This window comes from Thamnophis sirtalis, unplaced genomic scaffold (genome assembly GCF_051295495.1).
Source record: "Thamnophis sirtalis isolate CommonGarterSnake01/CBP01778 unplaced genomic scaffold, rThaSir2_p1.2 scaffold_6, whole genome shotgun sequence".
Lineage (NCBI taxonomy): Eukaryota > Metazoa > Chordata > Lepidosauria > Squamata > Natricidae > Thamnophis > Thamnophis sirtalis.
The window spans coordinates 99,241,862-99,265,620 of NW_028261386.1; the positions used below are offsets into that span (position 1 = coordinate 99,241,862).

The following is a 23,759-nucleotide window of genomic DNA, read 5'->3' on the forward strand; positions in this document are numbered from 1 at the left end:
GTTTGTAACAGTAATCTCTTAAAAAATAAAAGTTGAATACATTTCTCAAAATATTTGGAAAACATCTGAAAAATCACAAATATTGCTGAACAAACTCAGCATTTCTATGTCAAAACGATCTCCATTATAAAATATGAATTAAACTTCCTTATAATTCATTCTGATTTTGCGAGCTTGCAAATAATCAGATACAGTTTGTATCTACACCATATACTTATGTTTAAGCCGAGTTTGTTCAATAATCAAACTGGCTAGGATTGAATAGTACATTTGGATACAAGGCATTTGTCTTCCTTTGGTTATTTAAATATTTGAAAATATTTATAGAATTTATAGAATGTGTCCAATACTTCGTTCTATACATTAAACATATAGCCTTTAACGGTTTCACAAAAAATACCAAAATGCACATTTATGATGTCAGACTTGGCAAAGCCCATTGGTTAGAGTTGATGTGTGATAATTAATTACATATAATCAGACTGTTTCATTGTATGCTTGCTTGAAACTGCCACCAATTTTAAAGGAGACGTTTTCTAGCATACACTCACTTTGGAGTTAAAAATATTCTTAGACTGATATATTTTTTTTAAAAAAAACCTAGACTGATTTAATAAACTTAAGTTATCAATAGTTTAAAAATGACAATCACTTATGGTATTACTGTGTTTCATAGTCTACTTTCTACAGCAGGGATATAGGACATCTTAAAAAGTACATAGATTTAGTCTTACAAATATGTATGTACATATGTTTAATATCAATCAAACAGAAGACAAGCGATTATTAGCAATGTTAAGAGGCAGTGTATAGCACAAATCCCTTTTGTCCTCCGCCCAGCACGCAAAGAAAGTTAAATGGGCGGGGTTTAATTCCGCAGCGGAAGTGCTGGCCCCTATAGGGAAGCGAAAGTTAACACGGGAGCGAGCTTTCCTGATTGGTTTTCGCAAGCCAGACAAAACAAAGTCTCGAGGCTTTTGACTTTGATTAAAACCTTCAGCTCCTGAAGTGTGCATCTTGTAAGTCTTTCTGTTTTGAAGTGGATTTTTAATTAGGGATGATTTAAGTTCTTTGATTAGCGTGCGGCTTTGTTTCAAAAAAATCGGAATTCGGATTGGTTAATTGTAAAGCACCTAAAGCTGACTTTGTATCGAAACATTTTATGACGATACTTTGCCTTAGAATATATCCGTCGAGAAATACGGCGAACTATCCGGAAGAGGTTATAAGAAATGGATCCTTGAAGATGTGTATTTTGGTTTTTCTTGAACTCATTTCGGACGGAAGAGAAATCAGTGCTTTATTTATCAGAGATGACTTCTGAATAACCTTCGATAAGTCTCGGTATGTTTTATGTTTTTAGGAAATTAATTTCCATGACGTGTTCTTAAAATATGCAGGATATTCTTCTGAATGCCTTGAATTTTCGTTTTGTATAATTTGACAGAACTCTTTTGTATTGTTTAACTGAAACTTGGATAAGAACTAGTGCATAATTGCATGTTTAAGTTAAGTTATTAGATAAATGGCAATGATAGACATACTTCCATAAAATATATGGTACACTACGAGATCTCTGGTTGCCTTATCAAGGCACTAAGTAGAGCTAGACCAAGTTAGCTTTGAAAGATTATTTTACCATTTGTGCACATGAAGCAATAAATAACCTTTCAAAACAAACTTGGTCTAACTACATTAACCTCAGAATCTTGAAAGGCATCCATATCAAAGGTTAAATCATAGCACTTGCCCATAGCTAAAGTAGCATGATTTACTTAACCTAATATGAAGGGGGGGGGGTTATACAAAGAACTGAACCATAAAGTAATCATACCAAGTGGGTTTGTATGATACACTGATCTAAAATTTGGCTGGCTAGTTTATTTCTCTGTGTGACCTGCAGGTACAGGTAATCCTCAACTTATAACCATATGTTTACTGATTGTTCAAAATTACAACAGTGCTGAAAAAAGTGACAACTAATCCTCACACTTAAAACCATCATAGCATCCCTATAGTTACATGATCAAAATTTGGGCTCTTGGCAATAGGCATATACTTACAATAGTGGTAGTGTCCTGGGGTCATGTAATAACCATTTGCAACCTTCCTAGCAAAGTCCACAGGTGAAGCTTAACACCCACACAATTCATTTCACAACTGCAGGGATTGCTTAACAATCATGACAAAAAGTCATAAAATTAGGCATGAAAAACTGCCTTAAGCAGAAATTCTGATCTCAATTGTGGTTGTAAGTTGAGGACTACCTGTACAGCCAATGTAACAGATTATCTGTGCTGACTTATTATGCTTGAGAGGGCTCCGTAATCCACTTTATCATGGCTTAGTGGCTCATGGACTGATGGGGGGGGGGTGTATCTTGCCTATTGATTGATACAAAACAAAATTTCTTTTGGCAGGGCAGTTTAGAATTGATCATTGCAACAATGGACATCTGATAGTACCTTGCTGATGCTGACTCAATGCCACAATGTATAATGTTTCTCTATGGAGTATTCAAGCTACTCAGGAGTAGAATAAAGCCCAGAGTTTTCCTTTGTTTCTGCAACAGAATGATGAGATTGGCTTTTCCATTTATTGGAACACCTTGGGCAACAAGTAGCAATACAAATCAAGCCTCCCCTTGATTAACTCCAAAGCTGGAGCTGAAAAGTAATGATTTGGTTCAAACATAACATTTTTATTTATACGTTATGCTTACAGTCAATGAACCAAGCTATTTTATGTTATAAAGCATATCTGATAACAGATGGAGTTAGAAGAGACCTTGCAGGTCATCTAGTCCAAGCCCCTGCCCAAGCAGGAGACCCTTCGTAATCTCTTTTGTCCTTTTAATCTATACCACTAAGATCTGCAAAAAATAAAATAAAAGGGACACTATACCACTCTGTATCAGTTCTGTCATTTTCCAGACCTCATCATTCCATTTACTTTTGTTCCTAGTTTTCTGGCTCTATCCTAGCTTCTTCCAATAAGCAGTTGGTATTCTATACAATGAGCTTTTTAGTTTTTCTTAATTAGTTTGAGGCTTCCTCCCAATTGGGGAGGTACTTGTTCCATTCAGCCTGATGAATTTTGTAAATATTTCTTTACAATATTTTGTTCTGTTTATATATTGCTGAATCAAAAGAATTCATAGTGGTTTAAAGCAAATCAGATAAAAATACTGTAGAATTAAAATGCAGTGGCAAACATCATTGAAATCAAAACAGTAAATAATTTAGAACAAAAAGAATATAAAAGGTGAAAAAGAAACAATGCAGGCAAAATTTTAAAAAAACAACAAAGTATTATAATGAACAGGTATTGTATAGAAGCAAAATGAACAGATGAGTGACCTTAAATAATTATTGAGCTTCTTGACAAATTAAGAAATGACTGAATATCCTTTAAAGATATTAAGTCTGTAGCATTTATTTGATGAACCTATCCAAAACAGTGCATTAATAATTGCACTCTTATTAATGTTTGTCTTTTTTACCACTTAAGACATAAACTATATTGTTACATGCAACTCAAGGAAAAAGAGGAAACTGAATGCTAAAAGTATCAGGATGAACTTCTTTGCACAAGAAAGGGGAAGTTGAAACTTTCCTATTTTTTTAAGGAATCAGCAAAACAATAGTGAATGCATGCCTCAGCATCCCAGTACTACTTATAGAACAGTACTAGAAATACAGATTAAGAATAAAGTCTCCTCCTCTCTTCAACCCATAAAAGTAACTTGTGCTCTTCTATCTGTGAAAGGCTATTTGCAAGATCAAGTCAATAACGTTAATATTTTGAGGAAACTACTTTTAGTATAGTCAATGCACTAAAGGTCTGTCCAATTAGTGTAGTCAGAATAATAGAGAACACAAGAATATAAAAAAAACTATGCAAACAGCACCGAAATAAATGATGAATAAGAGGAATTGTTTATGCCCTAATATGTTTCATTGTGTTTGAAAATAATTCTGTTCTAGCATATGTTCTGATCAGAGGTTGACTGCTAAACAAAACAAACAGAACATCTGTTATAATTGGTATCTGTGTTTGCATGCTTACAGTGCTATTTAAGTGAAGTCTGCCAATACCCAGGAGACTTAACATTTTTCTCTACATCCTTTCCATTAAACCTTTATTTATTCTAACCACAAACAGATATGTTACAATCTGTTCCATGTACACCACGCATAGATAAAAGTTCCTGTTTTCTGAGCAGTCCGCTGTCCATAACAGCAGTGGAACCCTAATCAGTTCTCTGCAATTCATCTGAAAGTCATATAGTTACAAATATTATACACAAACCAGATTATTGTTTGGGCCATACATGTGTGACATCTGATGTGTGTAAGTAAGCTTTCTCCTTTCTCACTATTGGTTTGGGATATCTTCCCAGAATATGTCAAATGATAAGAGTCCTTATAGCATTATCCAACCCTGCCAATCACATCTTCAATGCCTATTCAAACACTGCAATACTATATTGTCATATCATTTTCAGGACCTGTCTGAGCAAAGGAATCAGAGATGTTTGCATTTTTTTCACGTAGTACTCCATAACCTGCAAAATGAAGGAAAACTAGAAACCTAATATAGTCCATGGTATCACTCTGCATGTAAATTTGCATATCTGCAGTAGGATTGGAATGTTTACCAATACAATGATGCTGAAATAACATTTCTGAGTGTCTAAATAGCCAAGAAAACTTATAAAGGGCATTGCTATTCTTTAATATATTTCTAATAAACATTCTTAAGTAGATATTACTATTAATGTATTTTATGAGGAAAAACTTGCTGTTTGATTTACTGTCCAGAAGAACCTTTATGATAAGTTGTAAGAAGTAGTGATGTAAATTATTCTTTTCCTTATTTATCGGTGTTTTTTTAAATACTTATGTACTCAGATAACTATGGTAAAGTGTTAAAATGTTCTTGCATAAATTGACATTCTAATTCTGCGTTAGCAGAGATTATTCATTGTAGCAGTACAATTATCTTAATCTATGGCAGCAAAAAAATCAGCAGTCATCTGACTGTACATTTGCGACTAACATACCTTATTAAAAAGCAATTTTTTTCCCAGGTTACAGCTTACTTCATCAGATGCCTATTTTGCCCCAACATCTACACCAACAGCACTGTTACAGACCTTTATTTAATCTGTATCCACATAACCAAGCTATCTTCACCTCCACCTCACTCCAATTTAAATTTGCATCTGATAAAATGTTGCTCCTGAATGTTTAAACAGATGGTATTTGTTTAACAACAAATTTAACTCTTCAAACTTGTAACAGCACTGAAGGAGTGGTAGTTATGACCAGTTCTTGAACAATCACAGCACTTCTGCAGTCAGTCACATGATTATGATTTTTGATTATCAGTGTCCCATAGTCAAATGATCACCATTTGCAACCTTTCCTGATGGATTCCCACAAGCAAAGTCAATGGAGAAACTTTCAGGAAATCAGAAGTTGTGATTATGTAAAGTCCTTACTTAATGATCTGCATGACCTTTGCTTAATGATGATAACTAGGAACTGCTATCATTAAGTGGGACAATCACATCACACTTTATTACATTACTTTATGATCGCATGAGTTAAGTATCAAGATTACAGTCCACTGTACCTTTTAATAAAATCTGTTAGTTGGAAAATATGCTACCAGACTCCTTCAGATTTCTAAAGTTATAATCATAATCATTGTTTCTAATTAGAAACTTAAAACATGTATACTTTATATAACTTTTTATCTTTTTTAGATATTTTATTTAAAGGGTAATAATATAGATTTTGTTGATGGAAAACAAGCTACTTGCTTTCCATCTTCTGAATGAATGAGAAAATAATTATCAGTATTACATTTTTTTTCTTTCCTTCATAGATATATTGCAAATAAACATGAAATCAGTGACTACTTATGGTTTGCTTGTTGAATGTTTTTGGTTTGCTCTGTTTTGTGGATCTGCTACACATTTATTGGCTGATAGGTAAGTAACATGAAATGAAAAATTTAAAGACAATGACGTTTAATTTTACAAGAAGTCCTGAAAATGTTTATCCAGTAACCAAACAGATTAACATCCAGTTAGTTTTCCCATTTTTGGAAATTAGCTCTCCTTTCCCTCTGCCTTTTTCTTAAATATAGTTTAGGGATTTATCAATCTTCCATTGTAATTTTGAGACATGGAAAAAGGCACCTTCCTGTTTGACTAATGGAAGTGATTCTTTTGGCAGGAATCAACTGTTAGCAGTTCTGTGCTTCTGCCTGCTATTTCAATTAAGTATGTCTGCATCATGAACTTAGGAAAAGATTAAAGTTAGCTCCTATACTCCAGGATCAGAAAACAAGGTTTATTGGCAAAAGAAAATAATAATAATAAAATGTTAAAAGGTAGCCTCTAAAGACTCTGAAGTCAGTAAAACGATTCACTCCTCTATCAGTCTCATCAAATGAAGCTGGGACTATACAACACAATTGGCTGATTAGACATTATAGGACTAAACTAATATTATGTTCTTAGATATGTTAGATGCTAGAGTTCAACAATATCTGAAGGCTATATGTTTTGTATTCCTTGTTTTCAAAAGGCCTTGAAGGAGGAAATAATTGCTTTTTGTGAGCCAATTTAAAAAATTGGCTGTAAACTAAAATATACGTATCCAGTTTACATTTTCTGATACAATGCTCATGGTTTCTCCAATAAGGGTATTTGCAATTGTATAATGGATTATTATTAAAGTTGTTTTAACACCATAGAACAAATGTAATTATACTTTGTTTAAAAGTACAGTATTAATTTCACCAAAAACTATCAGCACATAATTATTGTTTTATGAATAAGGCTCATGTAGAATTGAAAAAATGTGTTTATTGAATTGCATTATGTTTTTTTCCATTCTAAAATGAAATACCTCAGGGTTTTTTTCAGTATGAATATGACAAATGTTTGTGACATGATCAGACAACCTTAGTCTATGTTCATACAACATGATAATTCACTGTGTAGTTTTCTTAATCTCATTTTTATTAACAAACTACAGTAAGATCACTCATACAACATGAAAACAATTAAACATGGTTCATAAGACACTAGGGAGGGTTTACCTACAAGCTAAGCCAAAGGTAAATATATCAAACTCATTCTGGCTTAGCATATTGAGTAAATTCAATTCTATCAATCCATATAGAGCTAACTGCATCTTCATCTATATGTTTGTGGTTTCCACTGTAAATGTTGTCATTGTTGGAAACTGAATATGAAGACGTGTAAATAGTCCTTGATTTACAATTCTTCATTTAACAACTGTTCAAAATTATGCCCCACTGAAAAAAATGACTTATACCCAGTTCTCAAACTTATAGCTGTCCTAAGATCCCTGTGGCATGTGATCAAAATTAGGCTACTTGGCCACTGGCATGTATTTACAGCAGTTGTAGTGTTCTGGGTTATGTGATCATGATTTACACTTTTCCCAAGGGGCATTTAACAAGCAAAGTCAATGGGGGAGCTGGAGTCACTTAATCACCATGTGATTCACTTAATGGCCACAGTGATTCAGTTATGAACACAGCAAAAAAGGTTGTAAAACTGAGATGAATACAATTTAAAATACTATTGCCAGAAAGAATGTAGTAGTATGGAGAGAAATTGTTGGGTTTCTGTATTTTATGTTGCACCTCAGAGGTTATGGCAGATTATAGAAACAAAAAGGAGTGGAGTATATCAGTATTTTGGGTTCAGACAAAAGCCGTTATTTAAATAAGCTAGTCATTGTAAACCAATTTGAAATATGACTTTAATTTGAAGTGTACTGCTAAACTTCACAGTTTGTAGTTACCTTCATAGTTTACAGTTAGCCAAAAAAAAAATCCTTGATAAAGCATTATGTGTGAACTATACCAGGAAAATGTTACTACTGAAGTGTTATGCCTTTGGAATGTTAAGTATCTAAAAAAATAATTTTAATGTATGTCAATTAGTGTACATTTAAAGTGACAATAAAGTTAGAATAACTTTCTAAATATTCTTTCTAAATATTTTATGTTTCAGTATTCATCATAAATGGGAAAAATTATACTTAGTTCATCATTGGCCAGTGACTGTATGCATGGTAAGATCTTCTTAAATGGCTGTAGTTACTTTGCTATCTGTATGCCTATATTAAAATATTTATTTTGCTGTATCATGAAGAGGATGCAAGAGATAAGAAGAATTATTGAGATCTTAAACTTTTGGCCGCTGCACATGGCTAAAATATCTATATTTAACCATGAGGAATTGTTCTGAATTTTCAAATAATTTTAAAAATCAGACCTTGCAAAGAAGGTAATGTTTAGAAGAATTAAGGTATTATTTATTGAAACTAGATGCCAATCTCAAAGTGACATGTACACTTTTAAAAAATAGTTTCCTGTCACTGACTTACACAAATTCAAATAAGATTATCCACATTGAAACAATGTGAGAAGAGGTGGATCTCAGAATATCATCTTCTGAAGTTGGAGAAATATGTCATGTTTTCATTTTTTAATTCAGTTGTTTCAGATGTAATAAAAAGCAATGTCCAATATCACAGCACAAACAGTATTACATTTTATTATAATAACAGTAATAATGGTAATGTGTCCATAGGAAGGGATCACAAAATGTTAATAAGTCACATTAATATTTATAGCATATGAGATTCTTGGATGTTATACAAATCAAAAAAACAAACCCAATTAAACTTATACCCATATCAGCATAATAAACCTCCTAAAAACTCATAAAACTGGAAACAGCAACCGCCTAAGCATTACTTTTTCAATCCCCAGATTGTTCACAGATATAATCAAAACAAAACAAAAAGTAAATCCGTACAACTCCTTTACTATGCTCCCATTCCAGAGCCATCAGGAAATCATCCAGACTAAATCTTGCTAACCCCAAGAATATCCTTACTGCAATCCCAGAAAGGTCCATACTGCACTGCTGTCCATACAGGTGTAAGGCATATGATATTTTAAAGGCTGTGATTTGTGATTCCCTTGGCTGAAATTCCAGGCCTACAAATATAATCTACTACATGGCAGCTTCCTTAGTTAGTACACAAGATGCAGTTTACTGTAATTGTTAAGGCACAAGGGTAGTAATTGGGAGGCTGTGAGTTCTAGTCTCGTCTTAGGTACAAAGTGAGCTAAGTGACCTTGGGCCAATCACTTTCTCTCAGCCTTAGGAAGGAAGCAGTCACAAACCACTTCTGAAATCTTGCCAAGAAAACTGCAATTGCCAGGACTCAAAACTGATCTGAAGACACACACGCGTGTGCATATAAACAATGTGCATGTGTGTGTGCATGTGAACAGTTTATATGTCCTGCAGTTTTTCCCCTTGTTCACTGCTGTCATAGTGTTGGCCAATTGAATTCTTTTTATTCCTTATAACTTTGGGTAAACCCAGTTGATGTTTGACCTGTAGACCACTAAGGGAGAACAGAAAATTATAGTTGTTATATTGTGATTGCTATGTAGTAGTTTTCTGGATTTTCACTGGGTAAGAAATTTTCATATCATCAGGTGACAGAAGCATAACAGATGAGTCCTTTTTATTATGCTTTCAATTACATATGTTAAGTGGAGGACAGATTCATCCATTTCAGGGTTTTTATAACAGCTTAACTCAACCTATGTAGAAAAAGGAAAAAGGGGACTCAGAAATTGGAACTCCAGTCACTCTTGCAACTAAATCCATACTGCAGAATAGGCACTGAATAGACCCCATTACCTGGAAGAAAGTGGTCCTACAATACACGTATCAGATAAATTGGGGATGAGCATATTGCCATGGTGGCGCAGTGGTTAAATGCAGCACTGCAGGCTACTGCTAGATCAGCAGGTCAGCGGTTCAAATCTCACCGGCTCAGGGTTGACTCAGCCTTCCATCCTTCCGAGGTGGGTAAAATGAGGACCCAGATTGTTGGGGGCAATATGCTGACTCTCTGTAAACCGCTTAGAGAGGCCTGAAAGGCCTATGAAGCGGTATATAAGTCTACTGCTATTGCCACTATTTACTGCATCACTTCATGCTACCTCCATGGGTTATCTGGATGGAAGTTCTTGAGCTCAGACTCAGGATTTAAGACATCTTTTGAATTCTTCAGTTGTGTGTTGACAAAATATGCATACTGGCCTGAAGATATATCTAGTGGAAATAATGGGGCATCTTGTGGATGCAGCCTAAATAGTTTCATTCCATGAATACATCTATTGTCTGTGCAGAGAGCGCCTTTATTTCTTGCTTGTAGCTTTTGACATGGGGAGTCTAATGTCTTTCAAATTACCTCTTTCTTAGGAAAGTCTAGTTTTCAAGCTCAAACAAATCCAACTATAAACAGCTTTGATATCCTGCAGTGAAACCTACTTATTTTATTAGTGGGTGAAATAAAAAAAGAAGGGCTGTTAGAAACTTCTTGGTTTCTTTACATCATAAAAGGAGAAGCATATACTGTACAGGAAAATCCTGTCATCTTATATTAAGAAGTTAAGATTCAATCATCTTGTGTTTCCTTTTGTTCTTGCTATAAGATTTGAAGCAATTAAAAATATGTGAATTTTAGGTGAGCAGAAAATAATCTTGGGAATTGCTAATATTAAGAACTGAAACACTTATTGAGTATTTCAATGGGGAATTTACCAGAACCTCCATTATAAAGATACATATACCACCTAACCTAATACAAAAGCTGGAATAAAAGTAGAGTCTTCACATCCTTTTGGAATAGACCTCCTGCTGTACTTTGACATTTGCCCTGCTGCATTGTTCAGCACTGATAGACATTGAGATCCCCAACACCTACAAGGTACCACGTGATAATATTGGTTACTTCGTAGAAAAGCCAAGCTATATCTCCATTCACTGACTATTGTGAGCATATCTTTTCCATTAGACTTTTTGTTAAGCTTCAGGACTGCTTCTCTGAACTGTACTGTTGATCAGAATACTTGGAAATATTTTCTGCTTTTAAGTGTCTCTGATGCCATAGTCAAGGACTGAGCTCTTTAAAGCAATGAATTTCCCCACTTATTTTCTACCGCAAAATTGGCTGAATTCCTGCTCTTCTCTTGCCAAAATAAATGTAACACTTACCGTTGACTGCAAATGGATTTGAGTTTGTTTTTAATGAAGGGTATTCTGCTAGTTCAATGAAATATTGGTGAATATGAAAAAATGGCAAGCATTTTATGACTCATATTTAAAGTAGCCTAAGAAATGTTTTGAGGAAAAAACAGTTGTGATAGGATTTACAACTTTCTTTTTATCATATGAAAAATTGCCTGCCAGAGGGTTTTGTTAAACAATTACTACTTTTTACAGCACTCTGCAATTCTAACATGGGAGTATTGCCTTCCTTAAAACCAGGTAACAAGATTGTTTACTTTTAAACCACACTTTTTACTTAAATATTGCCATATTCTAAACCAACTTAAATCATAATGCAAAAGTAGGCTTTTGGTAGCTAGATGGTGCACTGCATGCTCTGAAAGGTAGGGACTGCAATGGGTAGTGAGATGGAGTTGAAAGGGGGGGGGACTTTTTAAAAATGACATAGTTTTTATATACTAGACCTAGATGGGGTTCTAATTCACTCCTCCCTACCAAAATGGTTTGGATCTATATGTTCTCCATTTCTGGATTTCAATTAAATTGTCTTACGTGATAGTCTTCCACATAAGAGCCAGCTACAGCCATTTTTAAAAATAGGAAAGCATTTATATTTAGAAAATAACTTTTAAAAAGAAATTTAATAATTTCATAGAAAAAAGGATTCAATTTCAAAGCATTTATTTGCTGTATCTGTATGTTATATCAGAAAGTTTTGCAAAGCTAGCAGTCAGTATTAACATAAAATACAAGCAACCATTTCAAAACTAATAATTACCTTTCCAATATTATAAATAAAATTGACAACTTCAGAATAATGTGAAATAATATTCAGAGACATGCACATGTCCAATTCCAACCTTCATTCAGAACAAACATTGTAAGGGTGGTTAATTTTTATTTGGTCCCAGATGTCATCTTACATGCATGGTGACCATTGCAGTGAATGTGGTCAGAAAAGGTTTGCAAGGCTAAAAGGGTTGTTTTTAATATAAGGAGTAAGTAGAATATTTTACTTATCTTAGTAGTAAACTAAATGCTTCTAAAAAGCGCTAAAGAAAAAAAAAGCCTTGACAAATAGGGACCATGTCAGAATAACACAGAGTTAGTTTCTTTTTTTTATTAAAAGTTTTAAAAAAGGTTTTACAAATATTTACCTCCCCTCTCTGACCCAAACCCACCTTCCCCTCCAACCTCCCCCCCCCGACCTCCCAGAGCAAATACAGGGTATAAATCTTTAAGAACCATATTCTAAAATAAACTAAGAGACTTTAGCATCATCCCCCACTTGTACTTTAACTCGCCTTTTGTTAAGCTAACTCTAAACAGGTCATGTCATTCCTTGCTGATTCAATCATAGGCTATCTGGAGTTTCTTAGTCCCATATTTATTTTGAATATAATCAATCCATCTTCTCCACTCCTGCTTATATTTCTCGTCTGAATGATCCTTGAGGTATGCTGATATTTTAGCCATCTCTGCTAAATTTGTTACTTTTAATGTCCAGTCTTGAATAGTAGGCAGATCTTCCTTCTTCCAGTATTGTGCCACCAACAGTCTTGCTGCCATTGTTAGGTTCAAAATCAAATTAGTCTCTATAACAGTACAATCAGTAGTTATACCTAACAAGAATAACTGAGGGGTAAACTTTATCCCCCTTTTAAAGATATTTTGCATAATCCACCATATTTTTATCCAAAATGCTTTGACCTTTTTACAAGTCCACCATATATGATAATACGTAGCATCAGCACAATCACATCTCCAGCATTTAGGTTGTAGGTTCGGATACATATAAGCCAATTTTTTAGAATCTAAATGCCATTTTTAAAACATCTTGTAGAAATTCTCCCTCAGATTTTGGGCTTGCGTAAATTTTACATTTCTTACCCAGGGTTGTTTTCTTAAAACCAGAAATATACAACTGGTTTCAAACACCCATGGCTTATCAGTCCATTTTGTCATTAAATGGAATACTTCATATGACAAAGTATTAATTCAAAATGAAGATAATTTTAGATAAATTGTATATTAATAAATTTTAGATAAATTTCAAATTACTCTGATTTTATCAACTTTTTTTTTCTAATACTAGGTATTCTGAAGAGGCTATTTTCAAATAGTTTACCAGTGTTTTTATTTTTATGAAAATGGGACCAACTTTCTGGGGTTTCCAGTATTAGCACTTCTTGATGAAATAAAGCTTGCTAATAGTATCTCCATATAATTTTACTGGTTTGAGATTATAGCACAGCAGATGTAGAACTCAGTCTTCATACACATTCAGTGTAACATTCCAGAAAGAATGGTAGCTGGATAAATTGCATCAAACTGTATTGTTGGTTTTTTCTCCCAGTTACAATATGGCCTATGAATAATTATAAATGAGATGAATACTATTTATCAGCTTCAACTATTAGGCCATTTATGGGAAGGTATTTTCTAAAATAATCCACAAAGGCCTGCACAGTCTAAGTCCAGGTTATTTAAAAGAGGTATCTTTGGGATACCTCCTTGGTTGACTGTCACATTCAGTGTCTCACTAAAGTTAATTGAAGAGACAACGCCTGCGGGATGCAGGGGTCTCCCCAACCAGTGGTCCACTTCACGGTCCCAATTCCTAAGACTGCTTCCCAATGAAACACAAAGGCAGCAGTCTGGATAAAGTGGCAATCTCTGTCTTGTTCAGAGTGCGTATTTATTAGAAAAAGTTAGTTACAGTGTCATCAAAAAGGAACGTATCAAAAGGCATATATAATGACACATGGCATAAGTAAACTAATAAAAAGTTCACAGCATTCTACAAATCACATCATGGCAAGGGGTGGGCAAAAGGGGGAACAGAAGATTTACAAGCTGCATGGCATTGAGAGGGGGAGAGAGGGGATAGAAAGTTATAACTCAGCATAGGGGGGAGAAAGGGCATGTGTGGGAGTAGCTGGTTCACATAGTTCTTGTTACATGAGGCTGTATTTATGACCGTTAGGCCATAAAGATGTTTTCTGGTGCAAGGTTGTTCATCCCTGTGTATTTGTGTTTCAGATAGCAGAGGCTTGTCCTGCACATAAACACCCGGAATGAATTCCAACACTTTCTTATCTTTGACACGGCCTTGGTAAATTTCCACTAGGTTCTTAATTCAGATAGCTTTGTCTATTCTTCTTTGTTTCCTAGCTATTTTACCTAGCCTGTTATGGCGACAGTTTGGCTCCCACAGTTAATTAAGTGTCTTTTAAATTAATAAGTAAAAAAAGGACTGCTGTGTTCCAAAATAAAACATTATTCTTCCACACCATCTTTATTTACTTGAGCACTGTTGAACTACATCAAGACTCTGTAAGTATTATTGTAGATAAAAAAATATAATGATGGATAAGAACATTCCAGGAAGAAACTGTTCCTCTTTCTAATTCATCAGGAAACGATTAGCTTAAATTACTTTCTGCTTTTTCTTCTGGACAATGTGTTGGAATACTCAGTTTGAGATTGCCCACCATCATATTTATCTTGTGAACAGGAACCTCGGCTATATTTTGCAGATGTTGTGAGGTTGTCTGTCAGCCCAATTGGATATTGATGATTTCTGTTTTTTTTCCCTTAAAACACTCACCTTCTAGGGTTGTACAAAAGTTTGACTCCAAGGTCTAAATCAAAACAAATAGATTCAATTCATGCTGAATCATTACATCAGATGCCTCAATCAAATCTGAGACAAATTGAAAGAACAATCAGAATTAATAATTTGAATCACAGCTGAATTAGACCCTATTTTTCCCATTCTGCATAAAAATGGTTTTCCTTTAATAACCCATTATTTTCTCTAGATGAACGAAAATGAATGCAAAGAACCACCAATGTACTGGACAATCCATGGATTCTGGTAAGGTATAAATTTGGGAGAAAAAAATCTTGTATTGCTAGTCTTTCTAAGTTCATAGTATCTTATATTTGAAATATTCTGGTCTGATGCCCATAGAAGGTGAAAGTTTTTATTATATGATAAATGATTTTTTTAAATAAATGATTTGTTATTATAAATAATCTATGGTAATCCATGAATCAAAACACTTATATAAAAATATCAGGATTTCTAGGTAAATTAAAATTTAATATTCCTTTTATATTTATAAATAGTTTGGTTTATTTACTGGGATTTGTTTGTCTCCCAAAAAAGGAAGTTATGGAATCACTAATTGTACATCTCTATGCTAAATTGCTATGAGATTACATTATATAAATTTTTTTTATGTTCTCAATTTTTTTAACCTTTATGATATCGAATAAGTTACGTACTATATCATCTGTCCTTAACTCTTCTCAAGACAATCCTGTGATGTCTCCCATTTCACAAGATGTATGTTAGAGAAGGAGAATGCATTCCACTACCATTAAGAACAGTTGGTTTTTCACCCTTTGCACTCTTTTGTTCTGCTTCTTCCCCAGGCCTGATAAAGCTGCAGAATGTAATAGAAGTTGGCACTTCAATATATCTGAACTTAAGGTATGAATCAAATAAATTGTAGGTACTGAGTACTTGAAGAAAAACTATAATAATAATTAAGTCAAGAATTTGACTGGACTCAGAAAAGCTTTAGGGTATTCTGCCAAAGTGGTATTATTTATTAATACATTTCAATCAGCAAACGTTTATTATCAAACCAGGAACTAGAAAAAGAGGATGAGTCATTCATTTTTGAGTCCCTTTTTAAATAATTTGCAGAGTTGCTTACAAATTCCAATATTATCATAATCACATGTTAACTAAAGCTGTTGTGTGAAGTATTTTATAGATACGAGGCTGTTTTATACAGCCAGTTGGATGTAGTGGTTAAAGTTCTGGTTAAAAATCAAGAGATTATGAGTTCTAGTCCTACTTTATACATGAAAGGGGGGCAGTCACTCTCTCTCATTCCAGCTCACCTCACAGGGCTGTTGTGGAGAAAAGGTTATGTTCGTCATCTTCAATTATTTATAAAACAATAAAGAGATTAAAATCTAATAAAATAAAATGAAACATTCATTGAAAAAATCTAGATGGAGTTTGCATCATATCCTTGCTTTTTAATTTTATAGGTTTTTTTATATTGCTAGGATTTTATGGAAGACATGAACGAATATTGGCCAGATATACTACATACGAACCATACTTATTTATGGTGAGTTGTGTCACATTTAACCCTATTGATGGCTTTGCATAAATGCTTAATTTTAGTTGCCTTTCTAAATGAAACACCCTAGGTAACAATAGGAGTCAGATATGCAGATAATACAAACTATGGATTTCTGACGATTAGTTTGTTTCAGCATTCATGCTTTCTCAAATAACATACTGTATTTAGACATATAGATGGTATTTTTGACCCTCACGAGAGTTCAACTATAAAATTCAGTTTTAATGTTTTCAGTCAAACTCATCTTTAAGAACATTTAGTTAAAATTTATGGCACTAATTATGTCCTGTTACATTATTTTGTAAAGTATCCAGTATATTGATTATGAAAAGAAATCCATTAAGCTTGTATTATGTTTAATACACTGTACTGTGAGTACTTTGGCTCCAATTCTATAAAGCTAATTTGGCGCATGACAAATACTGTCTTGGCACATTAACATAAATGTATCTTTAACTAGGATTATTAACTGCCCTTTGCAGCTACTGCACAATTCCAGAAAAAGATACAACTCACATGTTTCAGAAAAAGGTGCTGTGTTCATATCCCTGTACTCTTCAAAGCAACTTTTTGGAATCAAATCTGAATAATTTCAGAGCTCTAGTATGCAATATCCATTGATTCCCAGTAAAGAAAGGTAAAAGCTTCCCCAAGCTCTACCTGATTTTAGGAGACTACATGAACATATCCATGTAAGATTTCTTCTAAGTACAATTTTGACTGCACCTTTTTGTGCTTATTTTTAAAAGATGAACAGATATATTGTACCAATGACAAGTAATTTTTAAGCACTTGGGAAAGTGCTTAAAAAGTATGAAGAAGTAATCTGACTGCATCATCGTTCAGATCCTTAACCTTAATTTGCTGCATTATTATGACTGCCTTTAGCTTTTCTGTTTAAAATAGAAGTACATATAACAAAAGCCCAAACTAGACATCAAAGGAAAATGAGTTAATACTTTATTATAATCTCTCTACTATACAAACATAACCCCAGACTGCTTGCCTTTTCATGGGAACAGATAAATAAGGTTCTATGGCACTTAAAAAAAGGGGGTGGGGTGGGGAAAAATCTCTTGGACCTGTGCAGCAATTCAAGGCTAATCCCCCATTTGAGACTCCGCTCTGCCTGGCTAGATGTTTCCCAATAATATATAGCCTATTAGTATGTAACTCTTTAAAGAGCCACAACTTTCCCAGAATCAGAGTCACTATAGAGTACAGTCACACAATCCCTGGAGCATGTGCTTTGTTGAGCACAGGAGTGTAAATGTAACACCTATTTCCAATTTACTGAAGCTGCTTTAAACACTGCAAACAGGTACTATATTCATACTCCTGTAAACTGCAAAGCTCATTTTCCAAATCATTTCTAAAATACTACATAGCCCTAACATGAAATAGCAATTAAGCGAAGATTTTTTTGAGAAATGGCTGTTTATGTATTATCCTCATTTATACAGCTGCATATCGTTCAGTTGAAATTAAGTAATTATTTTAATATTATTTGTTTATGGAACATGCACACTACCTTAGTTTGAGTGGGTTCTAAGCAGATTGTAAGTAACCACATTGCAGCAATGTGGCCCACATGCAGGGCAAATGCAATTCCACATTGGTAGTAACCACAATACCATAAAGCAAAAATATATGAACACAGCATTAAAAGTAAGGAATTATGAATGAAAAATGCAGACTACATTATAAGATGCCATATATTTTGTTTAAGTCTGCCTCACCAGGAAAAAAAATGAATGCTTTAAGACTTGAACAGATAAACTGATTTGTCTTCTGTTTTATACTAGAACTGCTTTTATTTTTCTGATTTGTAACCTTGATGGGAAGTAAAGTTTCCGTACTGACATTTTTCACTGAAAAAATGTATTCAACAATTAACCTTTGTTATTCTGTGTGTCCATCAAGTTGGTAGCAATGTCCTTGATATGCTACAAAATGACTATTTGTTAGGCACAAGGACAAGATTGTTTTCTTTTCATTTGATAAAGTAAAAACAAAGCTTTTCTTTACACTTTGTGGTTTCCATAGTTTTCAGTTCCACATGAAAACTGACTGCAGCATGTCTTCTCTCAAATGCTAAGTTTTCTTGCTTTTGAAAAGCAAATTCAGAAGACTCCAAACTGTTTCTGGTGTCTTAACCATCACACCTTCACTTCTCTTGTCATTTAATTTAAATTATTCATAAAAAGAAATCCTTTTCTCAGCAGAAAGAGACCTCTCCAAGACATTCATGTATACTAAGGAGATAATTTTATATATACAAAGGAGTTTGGAAAATACACATTTAGAGTACCATTTACAGCAGGGGTGTCAAACTCAATTTCATTGTGGGCCGCATCAGGGTTGTGTTTGACCTTGGGGGGATGGGCGGACATGGCCAGGATGGGCATGACCAACGTTTGACATTACTCATGCTGGTGGCCTGGGCGGGGCTGAGGGGACCCATTGCCTCCAGTGAAGGAAGGCGTGTCCAGGGAGAGCGCCAAACTCTTGTCCTCCAGAGGACCCTTGCCGTCTGCTGGTGGCCAAGTGCTAAGGCAGGAATTCCTTAGCAGAGCCAAGGTGGCGCAGTGGTTAAATGCAGCACTGCAGGCTACTGCTAGATCAGCAGGTCAGTGGTTCAAATCTCACCGGCTCAGGGTTGACTCAGCCTTCCATCCTTCCGAGGTGGGTAAAATGAGGACCCAGATTGTTAGGGGCAATATGCTGACTCTCTGTAAACCGCTTAGAGAGGCCTGAAAGGCCTATGAAGCGGTATATAAGTCTACTGCTATTGCTATTGCTATTGCTATTCCTCCTTCCTTCCTTCCTTCCCTCTTTGTTCTTTCTTCTTCCTTCCCCTCTTTCCTTTTGCCTTCCTTTCTCTCTTTCCATCTTCCCATCTTTTTCCTCGTCTTTCCTCTTTCCCTTTCTCCTTTCCTGTCCATTCTTGGATGCTTAAATGCAAAAGGGGAAACATTTCTCCTTTTGTTTTGTTTGGCCTTCGGGTCCCATATTTGGCATGGATGGCCTTCTGAAACCTTCTGCCAGCCAAAACGGAGCCCGGGGGCCATACACATTTTCACTGGCAGAGGCACTGCGGGGTGGTCCTTCACTGTTTCCATTTAATTCTTCCCCTGCGGGCCAGAATTAAGCACCCCTGATTTAGAGCATCCCTAAGGAATAATAGTTTGAGTTGCGCTGAGTTCATTGGAGTTGAGCAGTCAAAATATTTAAATAAATAATAAATAAGCTATAAAAGATGTTACAGTTGCAAAACATGCATTATCATACAGAAATGTAAAGATATTACCTATCATTAGATCTGTTGTATCTAACTGTATCTCTTAAGAAGAACAATTACTAAAGCTGGCTTTATGCTTGAATTTTCTAGATTTCCAATGCAATGAGCAAAGTGGTAGAATCTTGACTAGACTCACAATTGAGATTTTCTTCTCAAATAAATATTAGAAGATTACAGAATTTTTGTATAGTTTTCCAAATACATTGGTGTTTCAAGATACTAGTTATTTTTTAACCTTTTTTTCTTTACATAGGAGACATGAATGGGAAAAACATGGGACATGTGCAGCTGAGATAGAGGCTCTTAACTCACAAAAAAAGTATTTTCAGAAGACATTGGAACTCTATAGAAAAATTGACCTTAACAGGTGAGGAAAATTATTTTCTCAGAGTCACTACTACTCTTACTATATGTAAGACTCTCTGTTAAGGAGTATGCAGTATTTCATTTATTTACAGAAATAAAAGTGGTTATTATATCCTGAGTCTGCCAGGTATGTAGGGCTTAGTCTAATGCTTCCTTAAAGGTTAGAAGTTGAAAAATATTTGTTCAGGGAAGTTGCTGATACATAACAAAAACATTATACCATCACTTAGTCTTGAATCTATTGGTGTTGCTGAGATCTCTCATGAGTCTCTGTGTTGGTGGGAAGATCCCAACTCTAGGTATTATAGCAGTGATTCAACCTGTGATAACAACCAGTTCGCTGAGCTTGCACTTTGCACGCTCATGCAGTAGGTTAAAACAAAGCTAAAAAACCTACCTTCTACTGCAGCTGAGGCGTGCCAAAACAGCTGAGGTGCAGCAATCTGTTTGCTGCGCCTTTCAGCTGGGCTAAAAAACAAGTAAGTATAGGTGAGTACAGACATCACTAAGTGCCAGTCCAAGACAATTCTGGCTGTAAGCATTTGTTCTGTATGTGATTATCAAATATAAATATTAAATGAACATGAGAAATTTAGATATTGTGGATCAATAAATGAAATGCAATTCCTCAAATTAGTCATAAATATCAAACAAGAAACCATTATATGTGTGCATATACAGTATCCTTGAGACAGATAATGAAGAAGACTGGAGATAACACAGCATTTTGGAAAAATAGTCTCAGTTAGCATAATTTGAAATATTTTGTAAATACTCAATTCTTGTAGGTTGCTAGCTATTTCTTTTCAATTTCCTCTCTGATGGGACATCGTAAAATATGCACAATTACTGTACTACTGTATTACTGCATTTGGTCAAACTACATAAACTAGAAGCTTTGTCTAGAAACCTGTCTGCCATAACACATTTTCCTAATAAAGAGCTTTCAGGGCTCCAAGCATTCCCTGAAAGATACAGCAGGAATTTTCAATCTGTTTTTAGAAAATTGATGTCATGTAATGTTTGTCAGTGTACAATGTATAAGTAGCCCTAAAATGAGTGGGTTACTTTATGAACATTGTAAGGTTTCACTTATTCTATGGATTATCAATTCAGCATTATTACCCCAATGTTCCAGCTACAATAGGCCTTATAACAATTTTAAGAGAAAGTGAGCAGCAAAATGTAATACTAGTCAAACAATGTTGGACATACTGTGTAGACATAGAAGATTTCAAGAATTTGACTTCTTGAAGTCTTATATGTGTTTTCTATGTAATCTTTTACATGTGGGAAAATAATGATGGATCTCTCTGTTGTTTAATTGTATATAGTGAATTCTGTCTTTTTAATGTTTGATAAGAGTTCTTTCTCTTTCAGTGTTCTCTCGAAAGTTGGGATAATGCCAGGCTCTACTTACTATCAGGTGAGAGAAAAGGTCACTCTGCATTGCATTCTGCAAAACTGTAGCCTTTAATTGTCGTTGTATAATACTTAGTGGTGACGAGAATCTAATTAAGTCTTTCCACTGAAGAATTCCATTAGAAGAACAAACATATCTAATCAAAATTCATTTCAGGAAATTTAAGAGTTAACTTTGGGAAGAAGTATGAAAAGAGACAATTCTATTACAAATGCAGACTTTCATCTCACAACTTGTGTATTATTATTTTTCTTATTTTCATACAGAGTTTTCATAATTCTAGACTATGAAAACACATCTTTTGTTAAACAGATGCTTGATTCTTTTTATATTATTTATTTCATGTTTAAATCTTCAGCTGACAGTCATCAAAGAAGCTCTTGAAAAATTTTACAATATAATGCCAAAGATTCAGTGTATTCCTCCTGAAGAGGTACATATTTCTCTTAATGCCTGTCTAGTTAATATTTAATCATTCTTTTTTTAAAAAACATTGTTTTAATATTTGGAAGTTGAAGATTAAATACATTAGTTATTTAATCATTCTTTCAGATATTTTTCAATACAGACTCATCAGTCTGCCCTCAATAATGATGAAAATCCCTCCCTCCCTCCCTCCCTCCCTCCCTCTGCCTTTCTTTCTTTCCATCTGTCCAGATTTAGACTTTAAATGGGAAGTAGGTTTAGGTTTAGGTTTATTATTAGCATTTGTAGGCCGCCCTTTTCCCTGAGGGGACTCAGGGCGGCTCACACAAAACCAGGAAGGGGGGGGATACAACATTAAGATAACAACATATAATAAGATAATAGACAACATACATTCATCATTCGGGCGGGGTAACGATCCTTATCCCCAGGCCTGACGGGCGAGCCAGTTCTTCAAGGCTATGCGGAAGGCTTGGACGGTGGAGAGGGTACGAATCTCCACGGGGAGCTCGTTCCAAAGGGTCGGGGCTACAGTAAAAATGAAAGAAAGTTAAAACTGCACGTAGCTAGCTTTCATATGATTTAGGTTTATGGCAATATGTAGATTAAATATTTCTTTTCAAATGTGCCTTTGTAGGTTTATATTTCAGATCAGTTAGTTTAAAATAACTTTTAGATGATATAGAAAATATGAATGCTGAGGTCTTTTTTTGGACTTCACCTAATGACATTTTTGGTTACTTTGTTTGCCTGTTTCATTGATGAGGTGGCAGCCAATGCCATTTGGAAAACTGATTCTGTCAATTCTCATTTGTGGTATATTTGATGAAGGGGCCCTACTTGAGGAAACATTTTCTAAAGTTCTACCTAAGTAGAACATGTATTGCCTTTTGCATCTGTTGACAGAAACTATATTGAGGTCTATTTTAGGTATATGGTTTTTAAAATATTTTCAAGGAACAGCTTCATTCTGAATACTTTTAATGCCATTTATAACAGCAATAAAATGCAATTAAGAAATCAATATGCATTTCTAAGTACAGTTTGTTTATGTAGAAGGTTGCTGACTTCAAATTGTGCTCTTTTTTTTCTATTGCTGGGAGTTCTGTTTTGAGCAAAATAGTTCATAAAATTTACTGCAGTATGTCAAAATAGACTTAATTTATATCTTGGCCATCTATTTCTGATCTGAAAAAAACCAGCATTATTCCAAGTAGTAGATATTAAGTGGTGTAGGGTTTCCTGCCTAGGCAGGGGGTTGGATTAGAAGACCTCCAAGGTCCCTTCCAACTCTGCTATTCTATTCTATTCTATTCTATTCTATTCTATTCTAAGTTTATTGTGTTCTTTGGTAACTATAAATGTAGAGTATCATGCAGCTGTAACTGTTGGCTTCTGAAGATTAAATTCATTCTGTTGAACTGTCAACCACTGAAATATCAATAATTTCTTTATAAACTTTCCTATATACTTTTTCTACAGTGTTGTTTTGTTTTCCTTCTTCAGGGACAGCTACAAGTAATAGGCCAGATTAAATTCTGCTTTACCAAGGAGTTTACTCTGAGAAATTGTACAGAGGAACAATCTGGTTTATCTTCTGCACTTGAAGACAACTTTTACAGATCAGAGGATCTGTCAGTTTGTAATGATACTCTGACTTATTACCCTTCACATATGAAAACCTACAAACATTTTGTTGCAAATGTTGTTGTAATTTAGGAAAGTTGAACTTTTTAAAATTCTGGTGGGGAACAATTATGCATTAGATTTATATAGCAGGACATCTGTGAAGCTAGTATTAAGAACTTTCTTTGTGTTTTGATTGATGACTGTGATGACTGCTTGTTTCGCTAAAATTGCTGTCCATAGTATATGATGTATTCTTTCTTCAATAAAATTGGCTTATTTTTCACTTTT

General features: G+C 34.5%; 1 protein-coding gene across 11 annotated transcripts; it reads left to right on the top strand.

The window, feature by feature from the left end:
- The first annotated feature begins 895 nt into the window (after positions 1–895).
- Positions 896–23,759, top strand: LOC148045112 (ribonuclease T2-like). Of its 11 annotated transcripts, none has more exons than XM_087718549.1 (11): positions 896–1,019; positions 8,066–8,126; positions 11,369–11,413; positions 14,198–14,270; positions 14,980–15,035; positions 15,599–15,656; positions 16,247–16,311; positions 19,881–19,994; positions 21,374–21,419; positions 21,775–21,849; positions 23,349–23,759. In XM_087718549.1, exons 5-11 carry the CDS (start codon positions 14,980–14,982, stop codon positions 23,559–23,561), a joined length of 627 nt encoding a protein of 208 aa, XP_087574675.1. In that variant the 5' UTR covers positions 896–1,019; positions 8,066–8,126; positions 11,369–11,413; positions 14,198–14,270; the 3' UTR covers positions 23,562–23,759. The 11 variants fall into 11 exon arrangements, with proteins under 11 accessions (XP_087574675.1, XP_087574667.1, XP_087574674.1 ...); XM_087718542.1 differs by lacking the exons at positions 11,369–11,413; positions 14,198–14,270 and adding exons at positions 1,183–1,344; positions 5,896–6,001 and having other exon boundaries at positions 900–1,019; XM_087718547.1 differs by lacking the exon at positions 896–1,019 and adding an exon at positions 1,029–1,344.

Coding starts and splice junctions, on each gene's coding strand:
- LOC148045112 (XM_087718541.1), top strand. CDS start 5,913: ATGAAATCAGTGACTACTTATGGTTTGCTTGTTGAATGTTTTTGGTTT. Junction 16,312..19,880: donor ACGAACCATACTTATTTATG/GTGAGTTGTGTC, acceptor TTCTTTACATAG/GAGACATGAATGGGAAAAAC. Junction 19,995..21,373: donor AGAAAAATTGACCTTAACAG/GTGAGGAAAATT, acceptor TTTCTCTTTCAG/TGTTCTCTCGAAAGTTGGGA.